General features: G+C 42.4%; 1 protein-coding gene across 3 annotated transcripts in view; it reads left to right on the top strand.

Annotated features, from left to right (window-relative positions):
* Window positions 1-12,280, top strand: part of CTPS2 (CTP synthase 2) — an 88,010-nt gene that overhangs the window by 53,463 nt on the left and 22,267 nt on the right. For all 3 annotated transcript variants that reach the window (XM_081125842.1, XM_081125840.1, XM_081125841.1), the window contains exon 14: window positions 5,735-5,831. In XM_081125842.1, coding sequence (XP_080981968.1) covers window positions 5,735-5,831 — 97 coding nt within the window. The remainder of the gene's footprint in view (window positions 1-5,734; window positions 5,832-12,280) is intronic.

Consider the following 12,280-nt stretch of genomic DNA (forward strand, 5'->3'; position numbering starts at 1 on the left):
GGGACTGCCTGTGTTGCCCTGGGGGTTGAGTTTCCAGAAGCCTCTTCATCATAGCCCGTGCGTACTGAGGCCTGATTTTTACCATGGGCTGTGTGCTGCCCCGACACCTGACCTATTAGCTTGAGAAATTCTCACAGCATCCCTCTACAGAGACATTCAAGGACCTCTTCAGGGTCACATCACTGGAGGCTGGTAGATCAGGGATTCGAGTCCAGGCCTAGCCTGCACCCTCGGCCACCATGCCACTGTCCCTTCCCAGGAGGAGGGCTTCTATGAGGAGAGCTGGTCAATGTTATGAGGCCCAGAGGTAGGACTTAGACTTCAATGTCATGGTCACACCTGAAGGTCTAAGAACATTCTTTTCCTGATGGAAGTAACATAGGCCGTTGTTTTACTGGTGGGAAAAAAACAGGTTTAAAAGACGGGAAAAAGGTACATATTTATAGCCCTGCTCGGTGCATTCGCCATCGGAGGTTCCATGCTCGTGCTGCTCCTCAGTGCCGCAGGTTGGAAAGGCTGCAAGGGAAGTAACAGTCCTGCCAGGTGACAGGCGGTTTGAGTGTGGTAGCGCCTGTCGGCCGCATGACCCGCCTGCAGCTCAGGACAATCCACGGGACCTTGGAGACCCTTCCACTGCTCTTAGGCCCACTGACCAGTGCCTCAGTCTCCTCTGTTAGTTTTTGATAAAAATCCAGGGAGATTTCATTATGGAGCACTTGATCAGAGCCTGAGGCTGTGCTGGACTCTGATGGAGACATACAAGAAGATGGGCCCCACTTTAGTTTATGAGAGGAGGCTCATAGCTGAAAGGATGGGGGAGATTCAAGTTGTATATAAAGGGCTGTATCCATTTCCCATCGCTGCTGTAACAAATTACCACAAAATTAGTGGCTTAAAACAACGCACATTTTTTTATAGTCCTAGAGCTCAGAAATACAAAGTGGGTCGACAGGGCTGCGTTCCTTCTGGAGGCTCCAGGGGAGAACCTGTTTCTTTGCCTTTGCCAGCTTCTAGAGGCTTCCTGCATTCTTTGGCTCGCGCCCCCCTCCTCCACCTTCAAAGCCACCAAGGTGCCTTTTCCAATTTCTCTCTCTCTCTCTCTCTCTCTCTCTCACACACACACACACACACACACACACACACACGCCCCTCTGCTTCATTGTCACATGCTCATCTCTGACTCCTGCCCCCCTCCTATAAAGACCCTGTGGTGACATTGAACACATCGAGATAACCCAGGGTAATCCTTCCCATCTCAAGAGCCTTAATTTAATCATATATGCAAAATCCCTTTTGCCATATAAGGTATCATATTCACAGGTCCTGGGGACTCGGACTTGGACATCTTTGGGGGCCCATTATTCAGCCCACCAGAAGGACTAACTGCAAATAAATGAACAGCCTATAGGTTATTTATTTGGTAGGGTGAGCATAACAATGGTATTAATTATGGGGCACTAAGAACGAGAGGGTGCCCCTATACATGAGCCCTTGTGGAACGGCAGGGAGAAGGCATCTTAGGAAAAGTAGTGGAGAGGCCATATGTACGTAGTGGAGTTGTGGGGAGGAGGGCAGAGGAGCCACCGGCAATGGCCTTGTTTGACTGGGGTAGAAACCGTAGGTTAGAATATGTGGGTAGTGCCAGGTGGGTACTGGAAATATCAAGGGGAACAGTTTATAAAGTATATGATTTTCTAACCACTATGCTCTATACCTGAAGCTAATACAAAATAATATTGAATGTAAACTGTAATTGAAAAAAATAAAAAGAATGTGTGGGGAGAGCATAGCTAGACGGTTCCTCAGTGAGGTGGAACCTGAGTTCCACTGGAAGCGTTTAGATTTGATTCACAGCCATGGGAGGCTGCTGTAGCTAGCAGTGCGACACAGTATTACTTAACATAATATTGATATAAAATTCGTTTACACTTTATGCTCAACTTGACTATGACTCAGAGAATCAAAATTAGAAGCAGGCTTAAAAAATGAGCAGAAAAAGCTAATGGACAGTAAGAAAGGTTTGGTGAATCTTTGTAAAGGAATATACCAGAAAGTTTGAGAGAATCACTGTGTGTGTTGTCTGACTGGAAATGGTCTGGGGGGGAGCTCCCCTAGTGCCCCCAAATGAGATCTACAAAGTCAAGGGACATGAGGTAAGCCAGACTTACCAGGGCCCTGTCAGAGCTTATGCTCCTTAACTCACTGCCACTTAGGAATTTCATCTTTGATAAGAGAATCTAACTTCCCTAGACTTTGTTGTCTAAGGTGCCCAGGACTCATGAAGTCTTGAACCCATTACACTTTTATTATGGGCTGCAGAAACTTTGGTAAAGGTTAATTAGTGCATATTTGTCCTTATGTGGTACTTTTACATCTCTTAAAGCGTTATCACCGCCAATATTCGTTACTTATTGATCTTCTTTTATTTTTTTCTTATGATATATAGCTCAGTTCCAAGAAAGGACAGAGTTGTAGTGGGGATCAGACGACAGCCAGTGTTTATTTAGGCAGGCTGAGGTGATCTTTTTGCAATGGAAGAGGCATTTTTTCCTTACATGCAAGATCTAGGGAATTATGGAAATGCTGGGATTAAAACTAAAGCATATTTGAGGTTCTTTTCTTTCACCACCCGGGTAATGATAAAGATACGTTTTGAAACTGTGATATTCTCCTGTCTCAGAGGCTTTTTGTGGAAGGAATGTGAGGAACAAAGATGTTTTCCTTAATTCTGTTGTTCAGTCAGGTTGCTTATAACCCATGAGGCCATCATATTGTCATCTTTAGAGCTTGTAGGATTGTCTGCTAATTCTACAAGGCAGCTGGTTTGGCCAGGCTTGCCAGAAATGCACAGTTTTCTCTATCTTCTCAAACCTTCCACTCCCTGAGTGTTTGGATTCCACCAGCTTGTGCCTGGCCTGGATGTTCTTTGACTGCCTATGTGATGGGCATCCCTGGATGAGGCCTCCTAAGCCAGGCCAAAGAGTGTGGCAACTCTCCTGTCAGTTCTCGCTCTGCTTTTCTCCTTTCACTGACGTTCAGGGCATCATTAGAGTTGGAATGCTACTTCCATCTGCTTCCCCATTTTTTTCTCTAACATTTTCTTTGTCTTCTCCACTGGTTTCTATGCTAGTATGTTTTAATTGAAGGATCCCCATGGCTGTTACACCTTAGCATTTCTTTCTGTGCTATCATTTCAGGAGAAAGCTGTATTTCTTGCTTCTGAAAACAGCAGGGATAATGTGAACTAATACCCTAGTGGAAGGCCTAAATAATGCATTTCACTATTTGGGCCTTAAATCTATATTTTCATTAAAAGCCAACAGTTCCAAAAGGCCTTTAATGAAAAATTCAGTAATCCTAACCTCCTCTCTACCACCCTCAACTTTCCCAGCTGTTTCTTCGGATATTTACCTTAATGTTTCTAAATAATATTCTCATATTGCTCTGTCAGGAATTTCCAGACTTTCCCCTATGTTGCGGGAATATTCAGTGCCCTTGGACAGCCCCTGTGTCCACTGCATTTTCTTTCTCTCCCCTTGCCCACTTTAACTTAGGAAATGTTTTCTGGTCTTGAGGTGTTTGGCAAGTTCATCCCAATTAAGCAGTAAGTCAGGCTTCCCAAGTCATTCGGTTCTATTCTCAATGGTTCATATTAGAACATTTCTTGAATACTAAATATGCCAATGAGTGAACAAACTACATTAAGAGACTCTTCCTGGGTAGATGGACTCAACACAGTAAGTAAAAGTGGACAGAAAAATCACAGTACACTTATAAGAAGAAGCGAGGGAGAGCTTATCACTGTGGTCTTCCAAGATCATGCAAGTTGTTTCAAACGTAAGTGGAAATTGAGGCTGTGAATAAACTTAGGACTTCTTACAAGTGTGTGGCAGTCTTACCTGCCCTTTTCTAGAAAATGCATAAGGGGCTGGGCACTTGCAAACTGGAAGCTAATGCCCTCTGTCACCTCACTTCAGTAATGCTTAATCTAGGCATAATTAATCAACCAGAGACGATAGGAAAGAGATGCCAAGGCCAAGAGCACTTCAGAGCTGAGCACTCCATTCAACAAGCGGTGTAATCAAGTTTTTTCTCCACCCCTTCTCCTCCGTGACTTTTAGAGCATACTTGGGACACAGGGCTCGGAAAATTCTTCTGGGGCATTGATAAGATCAGACAAGTTCTTGGAAAATTTTTATCTCAGGAAATTCCAGTTGCCAAGGCTTCCTATAAAGCAATATGTAGCAGTTAGGGTATGGGGGAGAATAAACCAGAAAGAAAGGTTTTTATGAGAGGGAAGCCTGAACCATTCCATTAGACCAAGTTAACTCACCCAACTATAATCTGCTCTGACAACTTAAAAAAGAAAAAAAAAGAAAAACAAAACCATGAGATCGTAGTGAAAAGAACTGAGAAAACGGCAATGACTAATGAGAACAGGCTTTTCATAGGAATCACGTTTCTGAATTTCTGTGAAGTAATTGTAAATATAAGTCTGAAATGATTTAGTCTGAGTTTGTTCGTTCATTCAGGCATTTATTCAGTGCATACCGTATAGCAGCCCCATATATGCGAGGGCCTAGGAATGGTAAGGAAGGCAGCATGCCCAGCTCTCAGAGATTTCCAGGCCAGCACCAGGCACTCTGCAGAGCCCAGCTGAGGGACGTGCGGTGACAGGGCGGGCCTCCAGGGAGGACCCTGGCTGCACTGTGGCGCCCGGGAATGTCACTGCCTGTAGAAGCTCATCTTGGAGAGCTGAGCTAACATCTCAAGGTTGAGGATGGTGCGATTTAGGAAAAGAGGGGGGAGAAGGGGAGAAGATGTTCTGGAAAGAGGAAACAGCATGTGCCAGGCTCCCATGGAAGGAGGCACTGAAAGAAGGCCGCGGTGGCCAGAGCTGAGTGTGAGGGGAAAGCCATGGGAGGTGAGGCTGGAGGGCTGGGCTGGCCTGATGCCATGCAGTCAGGGACTTAAGGCAGGAGAAATGCCACAACTCCTCTGCCTGTGGCACGCAAGGGGACTAGGGCCCTGCAAATGTGCGGCAGCCAGCCAGCAAGCTCTGGCTGTGGCTTGGGCGAGGGGCTGCGGTTTGGGTGGTCGTCGCTGTGAATGAATTCAGGAAGCCTGGGGGGGAAATGGATAGGATTTGACACATTAGATATGAGGGATGTGGAAGAGGGGGACATCCAGGGTGGCGCTTAGATGGCTGACCTATAATGTGTGCCAGAACGGATGACATTCCTTTTTTTTTTCTTTCTCTCCTAATGGTTTTCTACAAATACGTACTTTTGGTATACGTTTCCACAGAGATTGACAGATCTGCTTATGGAAAATCTTTAGGGAATGCAGTGGGCAGGGGGAGAGGGAGGTTATTATGGGAGGGACGTGAATACCAAAGTAGAAGGCCCCAGACATCCAGAACTTGAAGTGTGAACATTGCCCAGAACTGACAGGTTGAGTAATGATGGGAGGAAGGTCACAAAGATTCACCTTATGGATTTTTTACAAGTGATTGGAATGAAAGACGGGAAGCAGACGCGGAAAGGAAACGTACGTTGAGGCCTGTATAAAGTATGGCTGTATTTGAATGAGAAAATTGGAAAGCATATCAGATTTTATTGTTTAGGGAAGATCCCTACCCAGTGATCATTCCTCTAGAGGTAAAGCTTGAAGTTTGGGAAATTACATTTTTACAAGGTGACAAAACCAGACTTGTTTTGTGTTTTTTTCTAAGGTGATTGATATGCCGGAACACAACCCTGGCAATTTGGGAGGAACAATGAGGCTGGGAATAAGAAGAACTGTTTTCAAAACGGAAAACTCGATATTAAGTAAGTTTCTCAGGTTGTTTGTTTTACGCGACATCGGGTGTCACTGGCCTTGCCCCTTCCACCTCTCCTGCTTCCCTGCAGCAGCCTCCGAGTGCTCCCCCTTCCTCTCCCCCGTCTCCCCCTAACCTGGCCGGTCCTCCTGCTTCGCAGTTCCTCTCCATGGAAGGGGTGGTGGCACATACACGGGTGCCCCTCCTCATTTGATGTCCACAGCACCCTGTCTGGGGGGCTGTTTTGTCCCTCACCGTGCTCCTGGACGTGGCCTTGCACGGGGAGAGCCCTGAGTCCAGCTCAGTTCTTCTGAATCCGCTCTTCTCTCCGCTATGTTGAAACCTGCTCCCTGTTTCATTGTTTCATGCCTGACTGGTTTTAGCCACCGCTTTAGGAACTTATTGAGAATGCGGGCAGATGTGTCTCAGAAGTCTATGTCTCTGTTCCCTCGGTAGCTCGAGCACGGGGAGAGGAAAATATCATGTCACACTTGCTGATCTACTGATCTGATATGTGCTGATCTTCCACTCTCAATAAGATTATTCTAATTTCGGTGGCATTTTGCCCATAGATTAACATATTCTATGAGAATAACTTAATGCCCAAAGCCCCCAAAGCATTTAGTTCAATTTAAGAAATATATCTGGAGTGCCTACTGTGTGCCTTATGCGCCATGCTAGATTCTGGGCTACGGCAGTGACCGGGACAGATGCCAGCCCGCCCTCCCGGAAAGAGTCGGATGGAAGCGGCCGTGTCAGGTGCTAACAGGCCTGTCTAAGAGGAGACACCCCAGGATCTGGGGCGTCCAGCATCATTCCTCTGAAGTTTTAAGAATATCTGAGAAAAATGCCTTTTTAACTCAAAGAAGAATCAGATCAGAAATATGAGTTTCTCCTTTAAGAATAATAAATAGCTTCTAAGGAATAGAAAGCTTCCTAGAAAGAATGAAATTGAAAAAGGGAAAGTTTCAAAGTGGACACTTTTTCCTGCTTTCTCCGGATGAGAAACCATTATTCTCCAAGTGACTTTTTCTTTAAGAATATAAAAAATTTTCTCTTTGTGGCTATTAGCAGCGACACTCTGGCTTTCAGATGTTTTCAAATACTTTGACACTTTGTTCAAATGATTGCTTAAGTGGCCAAAACTAGTTAGAAATTTAATGTTTTTAAATTGCATTTGCTGTAAAAGATTCAGTGATCATCGTATTAAACTTTTTAAAAAGAGCATGTGCTCAATATATTTAATTTTTTAATCTGTCTTGATAGAAATAAAGCTGATTTAGGATTTGTTTTCCTTTACAGGAGGCATAAAAGTAGTGTTGATGATTTTTATGAATTTTAAACACAACACCAAAGCTTATTGCTTAATATTTTTTGCCTGCCTGGAAAAAAAATTTAAATAGCTTTATTGATAGTTAATTTACATACCATACAGTTCATCTGTTAAAAGTGTACAATTGTTTTTTTATTGATTTCACAGAGTTGTGCAGCTATCACCATAGTCGATTTTTGAACATTTTTATCACCTCAAAAAGAAACCTCATTCCCTTTAGCTATAACTACCACTCCTCCAGCCCTAAGCAACCATTAATCTACTAACTATCTCTATAGTTGCCAATTCTGGACATTTCATATAAATGGAACCATATGATATATGGTATTTTGTTGGGCTTCTTTTAGTTAGCATAATATTTTCAAAGTATATCCACATTTTAGCATGTATCAGTACTTCATTCCCTTTTATGTCTAAATAATATTCCATTGTGTGGACATATCACATTCTGTTTATCCATTCATCAGTTGTTTGACATTTGGGTTATTTCCAGGCCTGCCTTAAATTGGAATTATGCTTCATAGTTTGCAAAAGGCATGAGTACATGGCCCCGCGGTCCCCAGCAGGCATAAAGGTTTGCCCTCCCACCTATGTGAGATCTTCCACAGCTCTCCCCAAAAGATGATGTCAGAGATAAGAGATAAGCACAGGGCCACTGTGCATGGCTCTATTGAGTGTCATAAAAATATAAAACCATAGAGCACCTTAGTGTTTTGTGGGGGTTTTTCCCTAGTCGGCATATTTCTTTTGTAGGAGCTTATCTTTTTCACAAGCCGGCACATTTCTTTTGTAGGATTTGTTTTTCTCTAGTCAGCCCATTTATTTTGTAGACTTTTTTTCCTAGTCAGCACATTTCTGCGAGAATGGTAGGAACAAAATACATTTGGCCAGAGTGCCTGTGACAATAACTTATTGTTTTGATGAAAAGCATTTTGATGCTATTCATTCTTTATTTATATTTGATTTATGGGCCAGGGTTGCAATGCTCTGGATTAAATGGAAAAACAGGAAAGTAAAGAGGTTTTCATTTTGTTTTGTTTGTTTGTTTGTTTTAGTAAAAGAGAATACTTTGAAATAGGACCAAAGCCTAAATATATTGATAGACACAATGGCTGGATTACGAGTGATTCTAATGTTTATATTCATCAAGAACAATTCCTCTGTTCTTCTTAGTCACCTGTTAGTTCCTTGAGGGTTGTGAAAAGTATGAATTTGATTTTTCTTCTTTTTTAACTACTTTGTTGAGGGAAGACAGACATACAAAAAGCTGTACATATTTAATGTATACAACTTGATGAGTTGAATTTGAGCTCTCTGAAGTGGAGATTATGCATATAAATTGATTTGGATAAAAGTACTGCTAATCATCAATTGTTCTATTTATAGAAAATGTGTTCCCAGAGGCTCACTCGCATCTTATGGTGTGTGTGTGTGTGTGTGTGTGTGTGTGTGTGTGTGTGTGGTCTTGGTCTGCAAAGGCTTTTTCTTATAAAAGGACTAATGATAGTGTATTTGATATTTTTCCAAGCTGTATATCTCTGACCCTTCACTAAAGAATTAATCGCATAGTCATGGTCTTTTCCAAAGTTTATCTATCAATCATGCTTAGTTTTTATATAGTTGTTTATTGTAGCATGACTTTTTCCCATATCTCATATTCATGTCTATTATTTGGGCATATAATTTTTAATTGAGTTATGGAACCATAACCTACTGATTGATTTCCTATTGTTAAACATTTCAGGTTGTTCCCCGAATTTTGTTAGAAAAATGTCGATGGGAAAGAACATCTTGACACAGTCTATGTACTTTTGTTGTTGCCTTAGGATAGATTTCCTGGAGTCAGACTGTTAGGTCAAAGGGTATGAACAGTTTTATGACTAATACTTCTATCAGATTGTTTGAAAGAAGAGGTGAACCAGTTCATAATGACGTTACTGTACTGTAGCGTTCTTGCTTTCTCTAGTCTTTTTGCTAGTGTAGTTACGATTTTTCTTCTTGCTCTATTAGTAAGAACAAAAAAGGCCCTTTTTTTTTTAGGTGCTAAAGTGAACATTTATTTAGGATGATGAATTAATCACAACAAATGACATAGCTAACAAGCTGACAAACAGCACTAGTATCACTTATTGATACTAGAGGGACTGTACGAGGGAGGGGCCCTGAAGCTTATTACATTTTATTAGCTTCTAAATAATAATAAAATATGAAATAAAAATAGTAAACCCACTTCTACTCTTATGATTGTTGTAAGGATTAAGTAAGTTAATCCAGGCAAAGATCTTGCCTATAGTAATATTCACTGTTTTTAGTGTTTATGTACATACAGCCTGGGTAAGCCCCCGATTCCCTTTGCAAGGAGAGTGCCAGTGTGCGCCTTTACCCAGGGGAAGCATGGAATCCACCCGGAGGCGGGACAGCCCTAGCTCCTGCGCGCACAGCCTGGGTCGGAACAGGTGTGCTGATGCCCAAGGCGGCTCAGTGCCTCCTCCGAAGATCAAGCCACTTTCATATTTATCATCTAATGTAATTTGTTTCAATGGGATTTTTATTTGTAGCCCTTGGCACATAGATAATGTTCAGTATATACTTGTGGTACCATATTGATTGTGGTGACACATTTCTAACTCTCTAAATTGAGAGTTTCTGGAGTTTTAATTTTTCATAATCTCTCACTTAGAACCAAACCTTTGCATTTGGGAAAACACAGAAAACCAAGACAACTGTATTTTTTTCTTTTTGTCTTTTAAAACTCTTTGAAAAGTAAGTAAATAAAAGATTCTGTGAGCTCCAGACCACTTAGTAATATCTCCTGTATGTGCATGGGTGGGATTATTGAAACAGAGGCATAGAGCTGAATGGGGAAGGAGGACATTGTGGGAGAGATTCCAGAGGTCTGCTTACTCCCAAACCAGAATATCTTGTTTCTCTGAGGGGGATGGGGGGGTCCTGAGAATCAGGTGATGAGTTGAATGTGACTTCCCTGTGACTTCTCGTTCCTAACAAGCACTCTTCCCAAAGCCTGGATGCTCAAACTTAAAGCAGTCTCGCCTACAGTGCTGTCAGAGTTCCAGTGGGAGGGCCCAGCAAGCCTTTTGTATCTAAGGAACAACAGAGTCTAAGAAGATGGGGCCACAGGATGGAGACCTAAGCTTTCAGGGGAAGGACAGGGAGTCCTGAACCTCCTCATTATTTTCCAAGGAAGGTCCATTTCCCTTGTTTTTCACAGTTAAAAGAAACAGCGACTTCCCTAAGGCTAGTTGATTTTTTTTTTAAGTTGTTTGGAAATTGTTTGGAATTTTAGCCCCAAAGTAAAGTTTCTTCTTCCATTACTGAGATTTTAGGCATCCCAAATTGCAAATGGTTAATAGCTGAGCAACCTGCAGCAACATTACTCCAAAAGAAGAAAACTTTTGTGGGAGTGACACAGAGTTACCTAAACGGGGATCTTCCCAAGGTAACTGTCCTCAGCTCAGGTGATAGCATCTCCAGTGCCTTTTCAACCTGTAGCCTTTGATTTTGTTTCAGGTTCTGCAAAATATCTCGGAGGCAACTGACTCCTGAGTTCCTGGGTCTTGGTTTTAGGATTTTAGAATGCCCCCAGAAGTTTGGGCCAGCTGGTAGATGAATTCTCAGTATAGAATCTTCTAGGAACTCATGACCAGTCAGTTGATGGTGTGTGGCTAAGCCAAGCGCAGCATCTCTTGGCTTTGTTATGGGACCTACAGTATTTCCTCTCTTCCCCTGCTCTTTCCCATGTATGGACTTTTTAGAATGCTTTCAGGATATTTCTCTTCTCTCCCATTCGTGATTCAACACTGATGGATCCAGTCTCAATGTGGCTTCTTCTCTAAGTCCTTGGTTATAAGGTTTCTCTCCAGCTAGTCTTCAGTTATTCAGGGTGATTTTTCTAAAATTTAGTTGTAATTCCACTTTGGCCCTGGGAGGAGGTTAGTGTAGCTTCCACCTAATCCACCGCCATCTTGGGTCTCTCTCCAAGGGACTTTGTTATTGTACCTTATTTTTCATTTCTTCCCATTGCTACAAAGTAGAAACTCTACCCCACCCCACCCCGCCAAATATCATTTACTTATGTGTATAAGTAAATGTATAAGCCCATGTCTCAAGTTTCCACTAGCACTTAAACATGGGAAGGGAGTGATCTACCTGCCCAAAGTCTATTATCTAAATGATCTAAACCAGTCATCTATAAACTTTTTCTGTAAAGGGCCAGATAGTCAACATTTCTGGCTTTGAAGCCATATGGTCTCTGTTGCAACTACTCAATCTGCCTGTGTAGTGCAAAAGCTGCCACAGGTAAATATGTAAATGGATGAGTGAGGTTGTGTCTCAATAAACTTTTATTTATGGGCACTGAAATTTGAATTTCATGGCATTACCATGCATCATGAAATATTCTTCCTTTGACTTTTTCAATCATATGAAAATGTAAAACCATTCTTAGTTCAAGTGCTGAACAAAATCAGGGGAATCCTGTTTTGCCTCAGGGTTGCCATGCTTTGCGGGACCCTGGTCTAGCAGAAGAAGCACAGGCTGAATGAACCACAAACCAGGCTGCTACCCTCCTGGAGAGAATGTCTCCCCGCTTGTCCACTTGCTGCCTAAATATCCTGTTTAGTGACAGAGTAAGGCCAAGAGGGCTTTCAGAAGTCATTTGATCCAACCTCTGTATTTTTCAGCTGAGGAAGAGGAGGGCCATGAAGTGGCCCATAGTTGGTGGGTGGTCAGAACAGGCCTGCTCACTACTCTTCTTACATAGTTTCTAGTCTCTACTGGAACACATGGCCCTGGATCCATAGCCCACCATTACATTCACTCTCTAAATGTAACTCTCAAAACGCTTTTTACGATTGTTACACTTGTCCAATGCTTTACCTTTCAGATATGTATATTTTATTGCATGTAAATTATACCTCAATTTGGAAAAACCCCCACATTTTAGTTGGGAACGTAGATGGTAGGACTTATGTCCTTATAGTGACATCTTTACTTGGTTGATTAAATCATTAGATGACTTTTGAAAAGTAGGGGTGCTTTGAAGAGTGAGAAATCTAGAATGAGGTGAGGCCAGAGATGGAGGGGGTCAGGCTCAGGTGAGAGGGGAG

The sequence above is a fragment of the Miniopterus schreibersii genome, assembly GCF_964146895.1.
Source record: "Miniopterus schreibersii genome assembly, chromosome: X".
Classification (NCBI taxonomy): domain Eukaryota; kingdom Metazoa; phylum Chordata; class Mammalia; order Chiroptera; family Miniopteridae; genus Miniopterus; species Miniopterus schreibersii.